Source organism: Exophiala viscosa (genome assembly GCF_022695815.1).
Source record: "Exophiala viscosa unplaced genomic scaffold EDD37scaffold_5, whole genome shotgun sequence".
In the NCBI taxonomy this organism is placed as follows: Eukaryota; Fungi; Ascomycota; class Eurotiomycetes; order Chaetothyriales; family Herpotrichiellaceae; genus Exophiala; species Exophiala viscosa.
In genome coordinates this window covers 237,743-258,424 of record NW_026944357.1, presented here as the reverse complement: position 1 = coordinate 258,424, position 20,682 = coordinate 237,743, and the positions used below count along the sequence as shown (strand labels likewise).

The following is a 20,682-nucleotide window of genomic DNA, read 5'->3' as shown; positions in this document are numbered from 1 at the left end:
AGTGCAGCGTGGTCTACAGAAGGAGTGAGCTGCACTTTTCGAGAGCGATGGTGAGTAGCGTCCACCAATCGGAGTGGCTGCATCTCTCCGCATTCTTTAGGAAAAAGTTTCGAGATCTGCGAGAACTTGATCAGTCCTGCATCTTTTTACGCATGTCGCTGGGTGGCCTCCGCAGACAAATTCTACACTTGAGCCTTTTATAGCCCTTACTGCAATGGCGGACGATGGACTGCTGCTGAACTTCGCGGTCAACGACAGTGTCGCCGCGGGTCCTCAGAAGTTCAAAGGTGGGTCTTGGAGAGAACGTTTACAGGCGAAGAGAACCGCTCAACGAGGTGGACAGCGCAGACAAGGCGGTGTCAACGGTCTCCCGATCACAGGACGGCGTCTGGATAGCAGCGCAGGGCTTTCGAAGAATCAGATTGAAGACTTTCCTGACGATCGACCGCAGAAGAGGAGGCGGGAAAATGGGTACACTCCTGGTTTGGACGACGTTGCCGGCCACGCTCCCCAACGAGATAGACGCAACGAGCAAAAGCCTTCGACCGGACCACGGGAGGTCATTTCATCCTTGTTCTCATACAATCCAAAGCCGGTCACAGCCAACGAAGATCAAAAAAAGGAGGATGCGGACGAGAAAGCTGCGGCACCCACCAATGCGCCTCTTCCCGACGGCATAGACACATTCACATCCCTAGGCCTTTCGCCCACACTTGCTGCGCATCTCCTTACCAAGATGAACCTAAAGAACCCAACTGCGATCCAAAAGTCGGCGGTATCCCAGCTGCTGAAGGAAGATAGTGATGCCTTCATACAATCTGAGACCGGCTCAGGCAAAACCCTTGCATATCTACTTCCAGTGGTACAACGGATCTTCACTATGGCAGAATTACGCAGGAGTGAAACGAAGACTGCCCAAGACCCGGCCGTGCATCGGGACTCAGGACTCTTTGCCATAGTTCTTGCACCTACAAGAGAATTGTGCAAGCAGATCTCTGTGGTCCTGGAGCGTCTACTAGGGTGTGCACACTATATCGTTGCCGGTACGGTGATTGGAGGCGAGAAAAAGAAATCAGAAAAGGCAAGACTACGAAAAGGGTTGAACATCCTGGTCGCTACGCCTGGTCGTTTGGTCGACCATCTCGAGAATACCAAGAGTTTGGACGTCAGTAACGTGCGATGGCTTGTACTGGACGAAGGTGACCGTCTGGTGGATCTGGGCTTCGAAGAAGACATCACCAAGATTGTCAAAACCCTTGACCAGAAGCAGAGAAAGAGCAGTAGACCGGGTCTACCCGAGAAGCGAACGACTGTACTCTGCTCGGCGACACTGAAAATGAACGTTCAGAAGCTGGGCGAGATCAGTCTCAAGGACGCAATCCTGATCAAAGGCGACGCTAGCAACGACGAAGACGAAACAACAGCCACCACGAATGGCATACAGTCAGCCTTCCTGGCTCCAGCCCAGCTCAAACAATCATACCTCGTCACGGCAGCCAAATTGCGTCTCGTCACCCTCACAGCACTACTCAAGCGAACATTCGCCCGGAAGGGATCGGTTATGAAAGCAATTGTTTTCATATCGTGCGCCGACTCCGTCGAGTTCCACTACAAAGTCCTCACTCGAGCCCTCGAAGAACAAGCAGAAGACAAACCAACAACGAAAGATACTTCAGATTCTGATGCCGAGGAAAAGGGACCTACGTCCAAACCTCAACCCACTAAGGAAGCCGAGTCGGACTCGATAGCGCCCTCACCGATTCTCTCCTCCCAAAACAACCAAGTCACACTCTATAAACTACACGGCTCCCTCCCGCAAGCCACTCGCACAAACATCGTGCGTCATTTCGCCAGCACCACGACGCCTTCACTGCTTATCGCCACGGACGTAGCATCCCGTGGTCTGGATCTTCCCAATTTAGATTTGGTGATTGAATACGATCCCGCATTCAGTTCCGACGACCACCTCCACCGTATCGGCCGGACTGCACGTCTAGGCCGTGACGGCCGTGCCACCATTTTCCTCATGCCGGGTAAAGAGGAAGGCTACGTGGATGTCCTGAAAAGCTCCTACAAATCCTCCGACAGCGTTACCTCCAGCAATGTAAGCCACATGGCCGCCGACGAGGTGCTGAAGAAGGGGTTCAGTCCTGCCACTGGCGTCATCGCTACCAAAAACTCAGCCGAGCAGAAAGATTGGAACTGGGAATCGCGCGCCACAGCGTTCCAACTCGATGTTGAGCGCTGGGTTCTTGCGGATCCGACGACAAAGGAGCTTGCGAAGCGTGCGTTCCAGAGCCATGTACGTGCTTATGCGACGCATGTTGCTGCTGAGCGGAAGTGGTTTGATATCAAGGATTTACATTTAGGTCACTTGGCCAAGGCTTTTGGTTTGCGAGATCCGCCTGGGCGAGTAAACGTCGTTGGGACGGGACGGCGCGGGCAGAGCCAGGGAGGTGCTGGAGGAAAGAGAATTAGGAGTGGTGGTGATGAGACGCACGAGGCGGGTGCTGGTGGTGATGTTGATGATGCGGCGAAGAAGATGAAGGAGAAGGTTCGGAATAGGAAGATGATGATGGGTGGAGGAGCGGATGAGTTCAATATCGCTTGATAACCACTTAGTGCTCCTGATGGGCTTGCCTTGGTACAGCAGGTAGAATCAATCAAATCCTGGTAGGAACGTTTTGGGACCAGTCCTATACAACATTTTTGGTCGAGTGTAATACTCGTATGATGCTTTCTGGTCTGGTATTACTTCTGTATGATGCTGATAAACGTCTCGCGGCTATCTCGTCCATTGGTCATGTCCGTCTATGCTACTTGGACGAATGCCTTGCTTATGTCATGACTAGTGTACGGCCATCAAGCATGTTCACTGGTATGTGACTCTCATAACCACCTTGTCTTCGACCCTCACGGGGTCAGATCAGATCTTGAAGACCCCGGTCTTACTTCTGATGCCATCAAAGACGCATGTCCCATCCACAGGAACGTACTGCCTAGTAAGCAGTTTGATCGCCTCCTGTGCCACCATACCGCCAAGAACGCTTGAAATATTATGCAGTTCACCACCAGATACTCGCTCAACTTCTGTGATGGCATTGGTGTAGTTCTCCTGTGTTTCAGCATCGGACGATAATGTAGTGACATCAATAGGATTCTCAGGGTTGATGTTCGCGTTCAATGCTACAAAGACAGCGAACATGCCCTCCCAATCATTTTCGACAAGACTCGGCAGTCTTGCGAGAGTCTTCGCATCAGATGTGGCCAATCGGAGAGATGGAACGCGTTCATTGTTCGGGTTCGTAAGGACACGGACGTGAGAGGCGTTCTTGCAGAATGCTTCGATCTCCGAGTCTTCGATTCGGGTGGACCTCGACAGAGACCCCTCGAGTTGGCGGACAGTCTTAGCGACTTCAGCGACGTCGGCTCTCGCTTTCGCTTTATAGAGACCCTGCAGTCGTATGTACTCCGAGCTGGTCGCTTTCATGTCTGGTAACGATCCAGGAAGCGGAAGGACTCCATGGGCGTCATAGAAAGTCTTGATCGCATGTGCAATGACCCAGAAGTTTGCAGACTCTGTTTTGAGATCTGTACAAGTAGGCATAGACATCATCTCCTTGCAACCACTACCCACGGGTGGAGGGCCAATGCTCTTTAATACTGCCGCACATGCTTCGTCGTAGTTCTCCTCGCCTCCTTCGGGACTGTTCGTCCTTGCACCTGAGCGAACCAATTCACGGAACTCTGTCTTTTCCTTGAACGTCGAAGGATAGGAGCCGTTGTGACTTGACTTCCATTCTCTCAGGTAATATAACAAGAGGAGGATGTACGGAATGTGACCGTGGTCGTGATCTGACAGTGCAGAGAGGTCACCCAGTGAATCTATTGCTGATTCTAGTTCTGACCAGGGAGCGAGGAGGTGGAGATCCTGCGTGCTCTCAGGGTCTGGATGGGTATCGACAATGGGGAACTCGTGAGGCAGTTGTATCGAGAAGGAACCGTAAAAGCCGGCTGATTGGATGGAGATTATGGGTATTGACCTTTCCGTTGCATACGAGGATATCCGTTGAAGGATCTCTGGCTGGATCGGTGCGCAAATGAGAACGAGGTTGTACGGTGTCAGAGAGCCTTCGACAGGAAGCCATTCTGCTAGTGGTGCGGTGATAGCATGACCTGTTACGTCTGGGTTCAGCTCTGACAGGAGATGTTTCGTCTCTTCTGCTCTTGACTTGTGTAGACTGTCTGTTTCCAGGAAGAAGTTGACACCCAGATCGGCGTCTGTGACTTTTGCCGAATCGGCAATTGTGAAGTTCCCAATGGATGGAAGGATGAGATTCTTCAGAGCCTCAACGCCGGCGACACTGCTGTTGGATCCTTGAGGCTCATCGCCGACCACCAGCAAGACATGAGACTCTTCTAGTGCTCTCTGACCAGAGGCAGCCCATAATCGTAGTTGACGATCGTATTTCTTCTCTTTAGCCGTAGGAGCCTGTAGCGGAGGCGGAGTGACCTCGCGAGGTGCGATTTCGGCATCGGTCATGGCTGTTGTACAGCGTGATGGAGGTTTCAGAGACGAGGCGTCACCGTCGCCGTAAGTCGCAGGACGTACGAGTCTGAGACATCCCCGGTAGCCTTTACTGTCTTTCACAAGGTTTGTTACAAGTTTATAGGGCTCGTTGCAGCACACGAACTACACCGCAGACAAACACAACGGGGGGACATTTGTCAGACGAGGAAAGTCAACCGGTATCGACGTCACCGTCTAGTTAGCCCTCCCCACCGATTTGAACATGGACCCCTAATCATTGTGCCTAATTATTGCTTCATTCTAGGCCTCGGGGCGGTTCTTTGATCCTACCTAAGTAAAGTTCTGAACAGCTCCCCTCCTACCCACCCCGCGTTTAGAAGAACCCTTTTTTTTTTCTCTCGACAGGGACACAAACCATACCAGCGCACCAGATACGAAATCTCTTTTCCGAGTACTATACCTCTTCCTCTCCGACCGCGGGTCGACCGGTCTGCCATAGTCATCCGATACCGCGTACGTAATCTGGACTTGACGATTGCGAAGAGAGGTATATGTACCTGATCAGCTGCAGCCGCACATGTAGGGAACACAAGGCTCCGCAGTCATACCACTTTGTCCCAACTCACTCTGCACAGTTAGACAAGCAGGAAGCCTTCCTGTGCGATTACGCTTTCACATATTCCGAGCGTTCGGTACCTCCATACACTGTCCAGTGACCAGGAGCTCTTTCCACACGACTCGAACCCTTGCCGACAACATGGCTGCCGAAATTGAAAATGCGAAAAGAGCTGCAGCAATAGAGGCAGTACGAAACCACTTCCCCGAGAACCCACGTTTCGTCGGTATCGGCTCCGGTACAACAATCGTCTACGTGGTGGAAGCAATCAAGAACAGTGGTGCGGACGTGTCAAGGGCGGGCTTTGTACCAACAGGATACCAATCGAAACAACTCATCATAAATGCTGGTCTTGTGCCGATCGAATTCGACGCTCTCCCCGATGATGTTATGATCGATGTGGCCTTTGACGGCGCAGACGAGGTGGATGATGAACTTAACTGCATAAAAGGAGGCGGCGCATGTTTATACCAGGAAAAGCTCGTCGCCATGCGCGCAAGGCAATTCGTTTGTGTAGCTGGTATGTGTTTCGCATTTTGCGCATGAACACCTGCTAATTCGTCATAGACTACAGAAAATCGCAGTCTCGCCTCGTGACGAAATGGCCCACTGTCCCGATAGAAGTGGAACCGAAAGCTGCCAGACAAGTCATTCAACGGCTGCGCGTGCTGGGAAGTCGAAGCCCGTCCGGCGCACGACCATTGATTAGAGAGGGCCACATGGTCAAAGCCGGACCGATAAAGACCGACCAGGATTTCTTCATCATCGACGCGCCGTTCCCCCATCCTCTCCTGATAGGGTCCGATCTGACCTCGGGGCGACAGGGTGATGGTGAGCATGGATACTGGGAAGTAGAACAGCTTGCCCGGGCCATAAAGGATATCAATGGCGTTCTTGCCGTTGGCCTCTTTTGCGGTCCTACAGGCCCTGAAGCTCAAGCAGCTGGGGTTATTGGAGGTCAAAGACCGGTCGCATGCTACTTTGGCATGGCTGACGGCAGTGTCTCTGTTCGGAGGGCCGTGGAGAAACGGCCTTCCGTCGTGTCGCAGTATCCGCCCTTGGTACCCGTTCACTCAGCGGAGACATGAGACTTATAGACCTAATTCAATGACTGTTGGGCTGTCGGCAAGCGTGAATTGCTGGCATAGAATCTTCCAAGAATCAAAGCTCACTTCGTCTTTCTCTTGACTTCGTTCTCGCCCAGTTCTCGGATGAATATGCCTACCGAACCTTCAGGGATCTCATCCTTGCCGTCCTCGGCGCCCGGACTGATCGCCGTGGCGAGGTACTTGCCATTCGAACTGAAGGACGTTGCAGCCACACTGGCCGCTAGCTTCGGATAGATACGAATTCTGCGTTTGGCAATGGCATCCCAGATTGCGACAACACCATCACCGCCGCCGGTCGCAAACGTGCCGTGAATCGGGTGAAACGCGACCGCATTGACCGGGTAAACGACATCGACATCACCCTCAGGTTGACGATGGCATTTGAATGCATACTTGCGCGCCTGCGACTCGTTCGAAGGATCGCACCATTCGACCGCAACACGGCCTTCAATACTTGAAGAAGCGTAACCCTCGTCGTTAGGCATACAGTCCACCGCTCTCGTCATAAACTTGAGACTGCTCTCTCGCCGCTGCCACGGTTCGATATCGAGTCTGTTTTGTAAAGAGTTTGCAGAGCTCTTGCATTCGTTGGCTAGTGTCTTGAGCTCGTAGATGTGTAGGGCGCGGTTGGCCATTGCAACGACCAGCTTGGATGACGATACGGCGAGCGAGTAGGGTTTGGAGGGTAAATTGATGGTCGCGGTGGACCACTGTGCATCTGCTGTGCCCGGATGGATATGCAGCGTCGAGTCCCACGCCGCGGACACGACGAGGGAGTGTTGCTTACTGTAGACAACTGATCGTACACCGTTGTCGTGCGTGCTGAGTACCGTTTGAGTTCCAGTGCTGACATCGATCCTGCAGAAGAATGTCAGTTCTCCGCCTTGACTCATCTTCTCGTGGAGGCTGTGTTTGCGCACCTTCTCACATCCCAGTCCAAGCAGGCCGTGTAGATTTCATTGTCATCTTTGCCGAAGCACACGTCAAGCACGGGTGCTCTGTGTTCGAACTTGGTGATCTGTCTGCAGGTTTTGCTATCGATGAGCTCGTACACGTATGCGAACTTGTCCCACGAGGCCACGACGAAGCGCAAGGAATTTGGATGCGGTGAAAATCTCAAGGCCGAAATGGCATCCGTTGGAGGGTCGCCGATGGGATGTTGGCCTGACAAAGGTGTTAGTGTGGGACTAGAAAGCGATCGCCGTGTACTCACTAGCCATCTGAAGGATATTATGGGCGTCTCTAGTTTTGTTCTCGATGGAGATGTAGTGGTGAGGGTGCCGGGCTTTGGCTGTAGATCAGAAAACAACAAAGCAGAGAAATATTGCGGGCTGCGAGCGCCTAACTCGGTACCTGCATTTCTCAGCCTTGTGTGGGGTTGACATGCAGCCTCAGCCTCGTATATCAAGATCTGATGAATGTTCGTCCGCAGTATGAAGCTGAGTGTGTCGAATGATTCGGCCTTTACTTAATATTTATAAGAACCACTGTATACACCAGCGTTCATGGTCATTTATGTCCTGGGTACTGAGAACCCCATCTTTCATCAGCCATATCGACCGTCGCCCATATTGGTACAATCATACACAATAACTATCATAACACTGGTGTTTATGCAGCCGTCAGAAGCCTTTTCCACCTTGAAACCATGCTGACACATACAACAAAGTCGCCTGCTGAGGAAAAACCCATGCAAAAACATGTTAAAAAGAATCGAAAGTTTTGCGCGAAAGATCAAACAAACTCCTTCCAGTCCTCAGGCACCTCTTCTGCCATGACCATTCGCCTCAAATCTTTGAGCACCGCTTCCGTTCCCTTCTCGACAACAATCAATCTCGGAACGCGGAATCTGTTACCACTGACTTCTAGTACTCTCAGCCTCCCATATTCCGCTGTGCTGCCAGGTTTGTTTCCTAGTAAGCCAATCTTCGGAGGGACTGTCTCGATTTCGTTGTTGCGAATGTCAAGGACCTCCAAGCCCCTGACACCTTCGGCGTCAACGCTCGTGAACCAGTTGTCCGTCGCGAGCAGTGTAGTGCAGGTGGGCCACCAAGCTCGCACCCATGGGACACGCCCTGCCAACTTGTGACAGGAGATATTCAGCTCGGCCAGGACTGGGGCCTTCAAGTAAGTCGTCAATGTGTCGAGAGAGGTCAGGCCGGTGCTGACGATATACAACGATTTGAGGCTGGGAAGGAAAAGTTCCGAAGAGAGATAGTCGGTTGGATGCAGGAGAGCATTGTGACTGAGGTCCAGCAGCTGCAGAGAGTATTTGACAAGTGGGTGAGATAGCAATTCGACTGGGAACACGGAAAGGTTGTTGTTCGACAGCTTCAAAATGCGAATCGGCCCGTCTGAATCAGTGAGGTCGATCTCGGCAAGCTCGATCGCTGACAATGACTGTGCAGACAGGTCGAGAACGCCACCTGATGCTTTGTATCGGTAACGAAACAAGGATTGATTAAGAGACAGCGGAGTCTCGTCTGAAACTCTGCCCTCCTCTTTGACAACGTCGAGCTTCTTCTCAAGATCCCGTTTCACATCGGTCGTGCTCATAGAAAGATACTTCTTCTGTGCAAGTGGGTTTCCCACCAAGTTCAGGAATGCTAGATTTTTCATCCCTGCTATTCCGGTCATGATTGACTTGATGTTATTGTGGCCAAAGTCGGCAATCTTCAGTGACTCCAATTGAAAAAAGTCAGGAGGAAACTCTTCTAGCTGATTTTCCGAAACTGCGAGAGCTTGTATTTCGCTGCAACCTGATAAGCCCGGTAGCCTGGCTATCCGATTCCCTTTCAAGATGAGCGAGCGTAGGCATGGGAACTCGAGGTCGTTCTCAGACACGCCTGTCAAACTGTTGTATGATGCATCAAGAACACGTAGCTCGGTCAAAGTGGTTCTGGTGGGAAAGAGTATGCCTGCTAATTGGTTGCCCGAGATGTTCAATTCAGAGAGTGTAAGGGTTGCCAGGACGTCCCAAGGGAGTGACGCCAGTTTGTTCCCTGCGACGTTCAGGTTTTTGAGACTTTTCATCTGGGCCAGTCCTTCATCGTGAAAGCCTTCGATGCTGTTGCCATGCAGATCAAGCACTTGTAGGTGCTCCAAGCTTCCATTTCTCATATCGATCGTTCCGCTGAAAGCGTTTCTGCTGAGCATGAGTTCCTGTAAGTCCGGTATCTGGCAAATGATCTCAAGGGCGCCGTTGGTGAGCTTGTTGCCGCTCAGCTCTAATGATTGCAGCCTCGTCAACCGTCGCAGTCCTATCGGTAGTTGTTGAATCATGTTCCTGCGTAGGTCGAGAACCTCAAGACCACCAAATTGATTGCCTGTATCGTCGTCATTCTCGAGATCAGACCTTGAAAAGTCTGGAAAGAACTGCTCGTCAATCTCATCAATCTCATTATCCGCTGCATTAATTTTCGTAAGATCCACCACGTCGTACCAGTCAGTGGTGTTATTATTCGCTTTGTATATGTTCATAAGCTCTGTAGGTATCTTTCTCAGACCCAGGCCGACTATGTCCAGTTTGCCGGTGGTTGCTGCCGTTTGAAGGCGTGTTCGTAAGACATGTGCATTGTCTGCATTTCCCAATGGTGTCTCGTCAACACTGCTTTGAATATGGGCAACATGACCATTGAGGGGTTGCTCGATCGGGGCCACGGTAATTTCAAGTGCTTTTCGCCGGGCGGCCTTCGCTTTTGCAATTGTTTCTCGCAGAGCAGGTGACGACTTTGGTGAAGTTGTGGGATGAATTTCTATCATGGGGATGTTGTTCTGATTCTGCTCCGCCTTCGAGATACTCTTGGTCCTCTTTGAAGATGGCCTGGGAGTAACAACGGTGGCCGTCCTATCCGCTGGTTTTGGCTTTGTTTTTGCAACTGGCGGGCGTGGCTCAAGGCTCACAACGCTCTCGATTTTGATGGTTGGACAGGGATCTCTGAATATTGTCGGCAATGAGGATTTCAGTGCTGCCGACTGCGACCTTACTGCCTTGCTTCGGTACACTGGCTTTTGTTTTGGAGTCTGAGCCGAATCGCTGCCTGGTGCCCAACCAATCTGCTCGGGCGGTCTTGCATCGAGAGAGCTGGTGGACCTTCTGGGATCCCGAAGAGGTTTTGCAATTTTGGACCGCTGACCTTTAACAAAGGCCTTGGGCAGTGTGCAAGTTTCATCCGGCAAAATCATGGGCGGGGGACCCATCACATCCTTTATGGGCGAGCATCGCCCTGGTGGCCTGAATGGTACCTTGGCTGGAGACTCTGGACGCGATGGTGCTGGCGTGGTAGGGCGTGAGTCTCTCAGTCTCGACCTTGATCGTGCCGGAGGTGGCATTGTGCCATCGTTGCTGAAGATACTTGACCTCCTCCTAGAGCGGGAAGGGGAAGGCGTTAGTCGCGATAAAGTCTCTGCGGTGCGCTCAGACAATGATGGTCGAGGTCTCCGCCGATCTTTTGTCTCTGGCTCGACTGTAGTTGCTATTGGATTCTCGAAGCCATCCTCAAAGACTGGCGAATCTGCATCCGAATTAGGAGGAGTGATGTCTAAGGTCGCGGTCTGCGCGTCGCGAAGAGCATCCCGAACAGGCGACGCGCTTCTCGGCTTGACTGGTTTCCCGTTCCATCCGAAGCGATATCGAAGTGGTTGATTCAGATTTTCTCCCAAGGGCACTTTGGGACCTGGAGGCAGCGGGATATTCGTCTTCTTGCGTAGATCATCCTGGTGTTTCCCTGGAACCACAGACGTTCTGGCGGACAGTTTCAAGTTGTCGCTGGACGCGACTGCACGTGGCATGGGTAGCCTGGATAGCCGTGGAATGCCACCACGCAGCGGACCATTAGAGCCGTAGTCTTGGTCCATGCTTCAATATACGTCGCGGCGACCCGTTGAGAAAATGTTTGCTACATCAGTTTCCATGAACCGTTTATTGGAAATCCCGACAACTGAAAGCTGGGGACTTTCAATGAAGGTACTTCCGTCGATAAAAAGGTAGATGTCAAAGCTTTGAAATTGGTTCCTGCGGACCTCGGGAGACACGCATAATGACATTGACAGGGAAAAGGGGCCGGACACGAGAAGGATCGGCTTTGGTTGTCCCAGCAATAAGACAAAGTAGGGCCTTATCGCCTAAAGCAAACTAGAATGGACGCCCACAAAACGCTTAACAGTCGACGCGTTTAATTGAAAATCGCGCGGCAGCCGCTAAGCAACTATTGATTTAGTGGCAGTTGATGTATCGAGTCCACCAACTGGAGGGTCTCATCACCTGCTCATGTTGGCTCCACCCAGTACTCCGTATACTCACCCTTTCATCACTCACACGCTCTCTCTGTGCCCGCCTTTCCCAGCCTCTTCCTTCTCCAGCGTCAATGATCCCAAATCCCAGCCCATCAAATATCATCACCAAGCTGCGCACTCTTTATCCTTTGACATCTTGTCAGGTCTCACAGACGTTCCTTACTCACCACAATGCGCCAGTTCGTGATCCGATCATAACGCATCTCTTGCGCTTCCGCTGTCGCTCAACCCGTACCGTTGTTGCGCCTCAACTCTCTACTCCACTACTATCGATAGGGAGCGTAGCGCCAATTGACAGCAAATCCGCCTTGTTGATCCCTTCGACATCCATCAATCTCCCCTCACTTCTAAAGTCCTGCGCAGCTGAGGTAATAGACCATCCGACTTCGAGTCTAATCGTACGACATGGAAACCTCGCAAGTAAACATGGCTACCGAGGATACTCAGCTTCCCTCAACTCCTCCACCACAGCGCACACGTTCGGCAGACAGCATGAACAAGTCAGCCTACGCTTCTCCTCCACCAATGTCCGCCAGCATGACCCCTCCTCCATCGACACAACCGCCTCGCTTTCATTCGCCAGTCAACCGCATTGGTCTAGGTCCTAGTGAAGTATTTTTGGCATCACCTCCGTACACCGGCAGGCTCAATGTCTTGCGCGCATTACCTACACCAGATGCGATCGCCAAAGCAGACATCGAAGAGATGCGCAACATCGCTAGGGAGTTGGTCGCTGCTGTACAAGAAGCTAGGACCTCTGCCGCTCACTTCAAGCTACAACACAGTCTACTGGCCATGGAGTCGGAAGAGGCTGCACAAAGAGCCGAAGTTGAATCCCAAATGACCCGCCGAGAGATTGAGGTCCTACAAACCGTCGAACACAGAAACCGCGCTTCATTTTCGACGAGAAATTCGCAACCACCTTCTCAACCACAGATTGAGGCATTGACCCGGGCTTGTAGGGTATTGGAGGATGAGCGGGATGAGGCAGAGCACGAAGTACTGCGAATCAAAAAGTCACTCGAGATCGAAAGCGACCGTGTCGAGTTATTGCTGGAGGAAAACACCCGGCTCAAGAAACGCATTCGCGACAACAGAGAACACTTCAGTCGATTGAAGAGTTTGTCGCCTTCTTACAATACGCCTCGGGATGCCTTCACCACTCCACAGCGGAAAGCTGTCCCACGTTTTGCAGAGTCGGCCCCAAACCAGAACAACATCGCAGCGCTGCTTGCAGCAGATCAAATCATTAGCCGGGAGAGCCTCAGCGTGCCATCAACCCCAACAAAGACGCATACTTCAAAGCTGAAGCATGGACACACTCGTGGTGCTCATTCTCTATCATCCATACACACTACCCCAGTCCACCAGCGTCCGAATACACAAGATGGCTATCCAGAAGGTATGGTCCCCTTCTCGGCTCCTGCCTCTCAATTGGTCATTGAGTCGGCGGAAAGAGAACGTCATCACCGAGATAGCACCATCTCCATATCCGATGCTGAAGAAGGCAGCGATGACAACATCCCACAGTCGCAAGCGAGTTCCTTGGCCAGTGACATGTTGCGTCGCAACCCCGGACCCCAGGAGAGTTTGAGGTTATCTCAAAATGCGGAACGAACAAGCAATCTGCTTCAGTCTAAGCTGTTTGGTCCAGTGAAGAAGTCCGCTCATAGCAAGAAGCGAGGAGCAAGTTTTGGAGAGTCTGATATCCAGACAAAGAAGGCAAAATCGTCCAAGGGTGTTGGACTTGGTATTGAAACTTGGAGTCAGTGAACCAGAGCATGTCATTTTTGGAGGAGTTTGGATGGAACGAAATGCCAGTTGTAATGATACCCACTCAATGCACCTCAGTCGATCGTCATGAGGGAAACGATATGTCTCGAGTACAATAACTCATGCTCAGTCTTATGGAATGAAATCATTCTCACCTTCGAATAATGACCCAGATTTGAGGGTCAATTCCGTCGTAGTGATAATCCATTGCCGATCGCTCAGAGCTCTACATTGCATCGAAGTCGGACGGCTAAAGTGACGGCGGTACTCGAAAACCTGATTGTGGCCACCCTACAGCGTGGACAAGACGCAATTGGCGAGGCTGGCTTGATGAGGCTGGGTTCAGGGCCAATGCTCAGCCTTGCCGCAGCACAATTCGAAGTCGGCTCCACGTGACCTTCGAGAGTGGCGCCAAGATTTTTGCCAAGCTTTCACACAATCTGCCGAAAGAGAACGTCGAGAAAGCCCTTCTCAGACTGCGGCCTCACCTCTTTCACGAATCGACATCCCTCATAACCCTCGATCTCAGTTCCAGGTTGTGCGTCCATCACAATGGCGATCAAACACAACCAGCAGCTGCCCAACAACCACTTCCGCAAGGACTGGCAGCGCCGAGTTCGCGTGCACTTCGACCAGCCAGGCCGCAAATCTCGAAGACGGGCTGCTCGTCTGTCAAAGGCTGCCGCCGTCGCTCCCAGACCTGTCGACAAACTCAGACCCGTCGTCCGATGCCCGACACTCAAATACAACCGTCGCGCCAGAGCCGGTAGAGGATTCACCCTGGTGGAATTGAAGGTATGGCACACACACACCCACACGCGGATCCCTATTCTATCTCAAAGCAAAAAGCACAATGGTGGGAAAAGAAGATTACAAGAGCCGGGGAAAAGGTCATGGGACGAATCTTGGTACCGTCGCTTGAAGAATGAATCTCTGGCCCATCTAACAGATTGATGCATTCACGTTTGAAAAACTGTCCCAACTTCAATGCTAACAACCACAAAGGAAGCCGGCATCCCCCGTAAACTCGCATCCACAATCGGTATCTCCGTCGACCACCGCCGCCAAACCACCAGCCAAGAAGCTCTCGCCCTGAACGTCGAACGCCTCCAGGCCTACAAGGCCCGCTTGATCCTGTTCCCACGCAAGTCCGGCCAGCACAAGAAACTCGACAGCTCGGCCGAGGACGTCAAGGCCGCGACCGAAGACAAGATCATCAAGAAGGTCCGCGCCGCGCTCCCGATCGACAGCGGTGTCGGCCTGAAGCACGGCTTCAAGGAGATCAGCAAGGGCGATTTGCCATCTGGCGAAGAGAATGCTTACCGCAAATTGAGAGTGGCCAGGTCTGATGCCAGACTGGTCGGTGTACGGGAGAAGAGACAGAAGGCCAAGGACGATGCCGACGCCGAGAAGAAGAAATAAGCTAGTCAAATCTTGATTTTTCATGGACACAGGGAAGGCAAATGAAAAAGTGCTAGAAAACTTATTTTTGTCGACGTCGGAGTCAGACATGACTTGCTTGTTGTTGTGGGCAGGGTTTTAACATGCACCGCAGCAGATTTCATGGACGGATTGACAATGGTTTGCATGGGGCAGAAGAGCTTTGATGATGACTCAAAGCCGCGTCGATATCATGGTTTACCGTGCTCGTGCGGAATTATCAATGAGCGCATCAAGAAGGCGATAACAATGAATGAAATATCAGCATCAACTTGAATTCTTTTGAACGCTACCAACATGGTATGGGGTATCGAGCTCATCATCATAATTCATACATCGTAGGAAACAGCCTCATTCTCGGCACGTTTTCTTTTGCCCTCCGTCGTGATTGCAGCTTCACCTTCTCCAGTGTTGTTGCTGTTCTCCGTCTGCGTCTTCCCCTTTATTTGAACATCAAAGTCATCATCCTCGGCATGAATCATTTTCCACGTCACAGTGAAAGCCTCACGGACTCCTTTCGTCGGCACGAGACTGGAAAAGACCTGCTTTAAAGCTCCTTCAGCCTTGCCTGATATGCCGCTCAGGACGAGATCGATCCGAGAAGATATGCTGCCGGTCCAGTCAACGTTCATATCCCAGATCAGCAAAACCTTCGCTTTCATAGTGCCATTATTGAGCCCTCTGCCCCTTCGAAAAGCCGGTGGGTGGGCCTCAAATTGTACCTGTATGACCTCCAGATACTTAGACAGCGCGATAGCCGTCTCCTGAGTCAATGCTTGGTCGTGTTCCTTTCGCAAGATATCTTCGTCGACCGACATATTGTACTGCAAGTCCAGTAGCCGGAAGGTTTTGGCGCGCTCAACGGCGGCCTCGAACCACTTCCCTATGCCCCAGATTGTGCCGCCAACATCGAATTGGTGCACACGAAGAGAGTCGGGGCGCGGCTGTATTCGTTCGCTGGCCCATTTCAGTATGCCAGTTCTGGCGCCTTTCCCAAGTGGAGGTCGATTACGGCGGTCATCATTCAGTTTGACTTTTTTGACCTGTCCGCTCTCTATGTCGACGACAACTCCTAAAGCAAAAGCGAACACGCTCACTGGCCATGGAGCAGGGGCTCTGACTTTCAAATCATGACCTAGCTGTACTCGGCCTTCAACATTCAGAGTCTCTGTCTGATGCCGGAAGTCGAGTTTGCCCGGCAAGAATTTGGTCAGATCCGGAGGCGTTGCATATGATCTGGTGTTGTTTGGTTGCGGAGGACCATTCTTCGAAACCAGTTGTAGTATCGTGGCCAGATGATCACCTTCAAGATTCCCTTCGCTCCCAATCACTCTCTCCAACGTCTCGTTTTCTTCCTTTAGTCTACTCAGCTCTGCTCGCAGACGCCGGAGACTTGCTTGCTTGTCTTGCAGGTCCGACGGGAGGTTGTTAGGAAGCCGGTCGTTTGCCACGGAAACATCAGCCTGGCGTGCACTGGAATGGCCCCCTGCCTGAGATGTAGCACCTTTTGCAGACACATCGGCATTTGTGTCTGGTCGAGACTTCATGGCTTCATCGTTCTGGCTTTCTGAGTGTGTAACCACTTCGGTCTCTGGTTGTTTCCGGTGATCTGACTTCGGAGGCTCGTCTTCGCTTTCTTCGATATCACTCTCTGCCGCCTCATTGACATCTATGGGTCTACTTTCCGATGCCTCGTTGCCGTCTTGACCGGGTGGCCGTCCCTTAGGCTTCAGCGGGCTGCTCGTGACTGGAGCTCCTGATCTCGTCCGTCTTCGGTGACTTCCACTGCCAGATTTTGACCTCGGGCTGCTGCTGGAGGCCAAACCACGTGGCCTGTCAGGTGCAGTGCTCAGTCCTAGCTCTACCGGCGTTGGAGGCAACTCAGGCTCATCACTTCCAGGTCTTGAGCGCGCTCTGGTCCCTGAGTCTGTCCTACGAATCAGGGTAGGCATTATCGGCGGGCTGAATGCCATCTCATCGTTCCTCCTCTTGATGCGGCTAGCTTGTAACACTGGCCGCTCTATCGCGGATTGAGACGATTTTGGCTCCGAGGATGCGCCATTCGTCTCTTCGGACCTCTCGATTCTTTCATTAGGTTCTTGTTCTGCCGGGTGTTCGTCTGTTCGATGTGCGACAGAGTCGTTGATTGTTTCTTCCGCAGACTGATCGATCTTCGATACCGTCTGCAGTGCGTCTGAAGCGACAGGTCTGTTCTTTAGTATGTCGTCAAGCAATACCTTTCCTCTGGGTTCTGTCGCTGCCTGCCGCCCAGATCGTGTGATTAGATGTGGATGTGATCGTGCTATGGAACTCTTGGTTGGTGAACGGTAGGAGGCTCTGGTGGGTGTTCTCGGAGCATTTTCTGTGTCTTCTTCATCGTCAGGTTCGACATCAGGACCATCGACCCTCCGTCGCTTTGCTGGGGACTCCATTGTCCTGTCGCTCTTCAGTAGATCTCATCAGTTATTGGCAAGCAAAAGCGCGTCTCACGAGTCGAACGACGCGACGGACTTGATCCAGGCCGAAGATAACCCGCGCTCGGCTGGAAGGAGCTTGAACCAATGGCACCTTAGGTAATAAATATTGCGTATGGGATTAATATGACGGCAGGTGCAGGTCGTTTCTGCGGTCACGTTCTCTCTCGCTACGTCACGAGAAGCAAATAACAATCCAGCCAGCCCTCGGCAGCGTCAACCACACCAGTTGGACCTAGGGACGCTTTCTCCGACGAATGCCCTTGCTAAGCTCTTTTATCATTTCAGACGTCCTCTTCAATTTCCCTCACAATTGAACATCTGCTACAGGCTCAACCGCATTCGATAACAAACTTGCAATTGTCTCATACTCTTTATCGTCCTCTACCATCATGTCCTATCTTGCACGTACATTCACCCCATTGCGGGCAACCTCAAGAGTCATTCCTTCGCGCTCAGTTGCCGCATTCCACACCTCGATCGCACGTCGGGGCTTGAACGAGGATAACATCCGTAAGTGCTTCCACTGTCCGTAGCACAAAGAGCTCTTCAGCCATAATTCTGGCTCAACCACGGGGCGACAACGTCACATTGTGTAGCTATGCCGCAGGATTTATTGCTGACACGTTCCATATCCGAAAAGACCGCGAAGACCGAGACAAGCACATTGATCACCACCAGAAAGACAGCCTAGAAAAGGCAAAGACTGGTCAGGGAGAGTGGAAGCCGGAGCTCGGAAGCAACAGCGAGAACGCTGTCCGAGGCGACAAGCATGACATGACGATCGAGGAAATGCAAAAGTTGGGAGAAACCAGATCGGAAGAGGACAAAAATCCCGGTGGTAGTGACAGCTCCAAGGGCGCGCACGACGTATAATCGAGCAGAGATCGAGGATCAATCAAGAGGCCATCCCGTCGCTCTGCAAGGCAACAGCCTCACTCGTGAGATGGAAATTTCCTTCCAGACACCTCTGTCAGGGACTTAGATTGCTCGGTGGGTTTCCAGAGGAGTACTTTGATGACAGCAAAGACGAAAGTCATGTGTAAAAAAGCAATACTGATTGCTCAAGCTGAATGAGAAGATTCCACGTCATTGTGATACATATCCCATTCCAATGTCTTTTGATGTTGACAAAGACCCAGCTATATATCATGTCAGAGCATATATCTGAACCCGGCATTCTTGGTGTTGACCTTCCTAGCGCCGCCGATCAAAGTCTCCTCGACGTCTTCCGATCCTACAAGCCTCTGATCGTCTTCGGTGTCGCCTGCAACCATGCCAACCAGCTCGTACTCACCCCCTGTTGCTGGATGACTTAGTCCATTGCGCTTATTAGCCCGGTGCAGCACCAGTCTTAGTACGCCGGCTAATCCGGCAACACCTATCGCCATGAATCCAGCACAAACCGCCATGCCTTGCACATAAAACGGACCTTGACTCTTCGGGAACACATGCACGCCAATCAGAGGACCACACTGTCCGACAATATTCAGGATAGTGAGTCCCGTACCTTTACTCGTTGAAGACGCTTGGTTGTTCAAAGTCCATGTGATAATCAGCGTGACTGAAGCGAACAAACCCATTGCAGCACCATAAACTGCAACATAGCGGATCGTGATACTCCCTGCCTCACCAATCGACTCGTGCAGCAATCCGGCAAGCGCAATCCCGGCATAGGAAACGGCACTGAGCAATGCCGCGCCCATCAGAAACAAAGATCGTGAGTCCGGAATCTTGTCGCTGTAACGACCAACAGCGAGGACGAAGAAGAAAGCGAAAAGGTACGGCGGAGCGGCAAGAGCTTGGGAAGCAAGCGGTGAGAACGACATGCTGTTTATGATGGTCGGAAGAAAGACTGGCAGGGAGCTGAAAGATACGTTGACGCTGAGGAACATTAAGGCTGTCAGGTAAGACTTGGGATCGCGCACGGTAGCCAAGACGTCCTTGACGTTGATGCCGTGAGATGCCGAGTCTTCAAAGGCATGTGAATGATGCTGTTCAGATTGAAGTCTCATGACGGCAACTTTTCGTTCTCTTGGCGTCAAATAACGAGCCTTCGCTGGGGAGTCTGGGATGTAATACCAGGCCGCCACAGCAGTCAAGACGGACGGGAACCCTTCAACCAGGAACAGTACCCTCCATGGTGCGATAGGACCATTCTGACTCAGTTTCACAATGACCCACGCTAGTGAGCTGGCAAAACTGGTTGCTAGTGGTGCAGCCGAGATCTGGAGTCCAACCCGGTACGCCAGTTCTGACCGCTTGTAGAAGAGCGTCATGTAAAACGGTACGCCGGGACCGAATGCCGCTTCAGTAATGCCCAAAAAGGCACGCAGGATGAGCAGCTGTGGGAAAGAAGTGGCCAAGCTCTGCAGACTGGCCACCACACCCCAAGACAGGACGCATATTGAGATGTAGGCATGCGCCGGGATAAGTCGATACAGCAAAATCATCCACTCGAAAGCGATATACGTGATATAGAAGGCGGTGAGGAGCCAGTCATACTTTGCTGAAGACAGACTGAGATCTTGCTCCAGTCCTGCAATTCGGGCATTGCCAATATTGGAACGGTCCAGGAAACTCAACAGGTAGAGAAAGGCCAGAAAGAGGACGAGCTTGCGGTCAAGCTTGCGCACAACGGCGTTTTCTTCTTCGTCTGTGTATTCCTTGGACTCGGTTCCAGCTCTTTTCAGGCGCCGCACATGTCTGTACTTGTCAACATCGTCCTCGCTTTCGGAGGGCTCAGCCTCGTTATCTTGTCCATGACCAGGCAGATGATGGTGCAGTCTGCGCAGCTCAGCCGCATCGCCGTCGAGTTCACGGGAGCTGCGAGTCGCGGCCACAGGTGACTCGTCGCTACGAGACTCCGGAGTCAGGACTGTAGGCGCAGGTGTCGCTATGAAACTCGAGGCCGAAACGTTGTCGGACTTGGACGAAGACATGGCCGGTAGCGTACCTTTGCCGGGTCGCACCTCGGCTGGTTCCAAGGTTACTTGCAAAGGTCGTAGCTTGACTCCATGGAGTTGACCAGGCTGGCGAAATGCCGGACCTCAGCCTCACCGGCTGGTTGACATGTCGAAGATGTGGCTTGCCTGAAAGCTGAACCACGAGAGATGAGTGTCACTCGATACTCCGTACTGGGCGCAGTTATCCGAGACAGCATCTCATACCGCCAGGGATTGGGAATCTGGAGAAATTAAGGCTAGAGTTTACCAGAGTTGCAGGTGCGACATCTGCCAATCAAGTCTATTTTCAGGCCACGATTTAGACGATCCCAATTCTCGCTCTCCACACTCTTCAACAACACAACACAACACAAACATCCCATGAAGAGATGGTTTTCCTTCTGCTAGGAGACATCAGTATCATGATGAAGATAAATGATATGAAGCAATACTTGAGGCAAAGTCAAGGTAGGTTCAAGCATTGCATCCTTCGAGTTTC

At 51.9% G+C, this 20,682-nt stretch overlaps 10 protein-coding genes across 10 annotated transcripts; 5 read left to right on the top strand and 5 right to left on the bottom strand.

Moving 5' to 3' along the window:
* Positions 1-214: 214 nt before the first annotated feature.
* On the top strand, positions 215-2,611 carry EDD37DRAFT_564608 (ATP dependent RNA helicase; the record flags this gene model as incomplete). The annotated part of the gene is made up of 1 exon (XM_062814018.1): positions 215-2,611. One exon carries the CDS (start codon positions 215-217, stop codon positions 2,609-2,611), a length of 2,397 nt encoding a protein of 798 aa, XP_062669922.1.
* A 158-nt stretch (positions 2,612-2,769) lies between these two features.
* On the bottom strand, positions 2,770-4,710 carry EDD37DRAFT_395307 (amyloid beta protein binding protein 1). Its single transcript, XM_062812277.1, has one exon. The coding sequence runs from the start codon at positions 4,541-4,543 to the stop codon at positions 2,927-2,929; it is 1,617 nt and encodes a 538-aa protein (XP_062669921.1). The 5' UTR covers positions 4,544-4,710; the 3' UTR covers positions 2,770-2,926.
* Positions 4,711-4,812: 102 nt separating this feature from the next.
* On the top strand, positions 4,813-6,275 carry EDD37DRAFT_395278 (ribose 5-phosphate isomerase A). Its single transcript, XM_062812276.1, has 4 exons — positions 4,813-5,044; positions 5,103-5,110; positions 5,167-5,667; positions 5,715-6,275. Exons 3-4 carry the CDS (start codon positions 5,289-5,291, stop codon positions 6,233-6,235), a joined length of 900 nt encoding a protein of 299 aa, XP_062669920.1. The 5' UTR covers positions 4,813-5,044; positions 5,103-5,110; positions 5,167-5,288; the 3' UTR covers positions 6,236-6,275.
* A 40-nt stretch (positions 6,276-6,315) lies between these two features.
* Positions 6,316-7,476, bottom strand: EDD37DRAFT_609049 (cell cycle arrest protein BUB3; the record flags this gene model as incomplete). The annotated part of the gene is made up of 3 exons (XM_062815102.1): positions 6,316-7,114; positions 7,177-7,420; positions 7,470-7,476. 3 exons carry the CDS (start codon positions 7,474-7,476, stop codon positions 6,316-6,318), a joined length of 1,050 nt encoding a protein of 349 aa, XP_062669919.1.
* A 238-nt stretch (positions 7,477-7,714) lies between these two features.
* On the bottom strand, positions 7,715-11,491 carry EDD37DRAFT_630021 (uncharacterized protein). Its single transcript, XM_062816551.1, has one exon. It carries the CDS (start codon positions 11,111-11,113, stop codon positions 7,991-7,993), a length of 3,123 nt encoding a protein of 1,040 aa, XP_062669918.1. The 5' UTR covers positions 11,114-11,491; the 3' UTR covers positions 7,715-7,990.
* A 39-nt stretch (positions 11,492-11,530) lies between these two features.
* EDD37DRAFT_630020 (uncharacterized protein) lies at positions 11,531-13,793 on the top strand. The gene has a single exon (XM_062816550.1). The coding sequence runs from the start codon at positions 11,957-11,959 to the stop codon at positions 13,322-13,324; it is 1,368 nt and encodes a 455-aa protein (XP_062669917.1). The 5' UTR covers positions 11,531-11,956; the 3' UTR covers positions 13,325-13,793.
* On the top strand, positions 13,660-14,930 carry EDD37DRAFT_395096 (60S ribosomal protein L13). The gene is made up of 3 exons (XM_062812275.1): positions 13,660-14,119; positions 14,330-14,755; positions 14,777-14,930. The coding sequence occupies exons 1-2, from the start codon at positions 13,877-13,879 to the stop codon at positions 14,744-14,746; spliced, it is 660 nt and encodes a 219-aa protein (XP_062669916.1). The 5' UTR covers positions 13,660-13,876; the 3' UTR covers positions 14,747-14,755; positions 14,777-14,930.
* A 163-nt stretch (positions 14,931-15,093) lies between these two features.
* EDD37DRAFT_649922 (uncharacterized protein) lies at positions 15,094-17,196 on the bottom strand (the record flags this gene model as incomplete). The annotated part of the gene is made up of 1 exon (XM_062818191.1): positions 15,094-17,196. The coding sequence occupies one exon, from the start codon at positions 17,194-17,196 to the stop codon at positions 15,094-15,096; it is 2,103 nt and encodes a 700-aa protein (XP_062669915.1).
* Positions 17,197-17,413: 217 nt separating this feature from the next.
* EDD37DRAFT_395059 (uncharacterized protein) lies at positions 17,414-18,362 on the top strand. The gene is made up of 3 exons (XM_062812274.1): positions 17,414-17,751; positions 17,882-18,231; positions 18,320-18,362. Exons 1-2 carry the CDS (start codon positions 17,631-17,633, stop codon positions 18,112-18,114), a joined length of 354 nt encoding a protein of 117 aa, XP_062669914.1. The 5' UTR covers positions 17,414-17,630; the 3' UTR covers positions 18,115-18,231; positions 18,320-18,362.
* A 30-nt stretch (positions 18,363-18,392) lies between these two features.
* Positions 18,393-20,180, bottom strand: EDD37DRAFT_563940 (retrograde regulation protein 2; the record flags this gene model as incomplete). Its single annotated transcript, XM_062813984.1, has 1 exon — positions 18,393-20,180. The coding sequence occupies one exon, from the start codon at positions 20,178-20,180 to the stop codon at positions 18,393-18,395; it is 1,788 nt and encodes a 595-aa protein (XP_062669913.1).
* Positions 20,181-20,682: the final 502 nt, after the last annotated feature.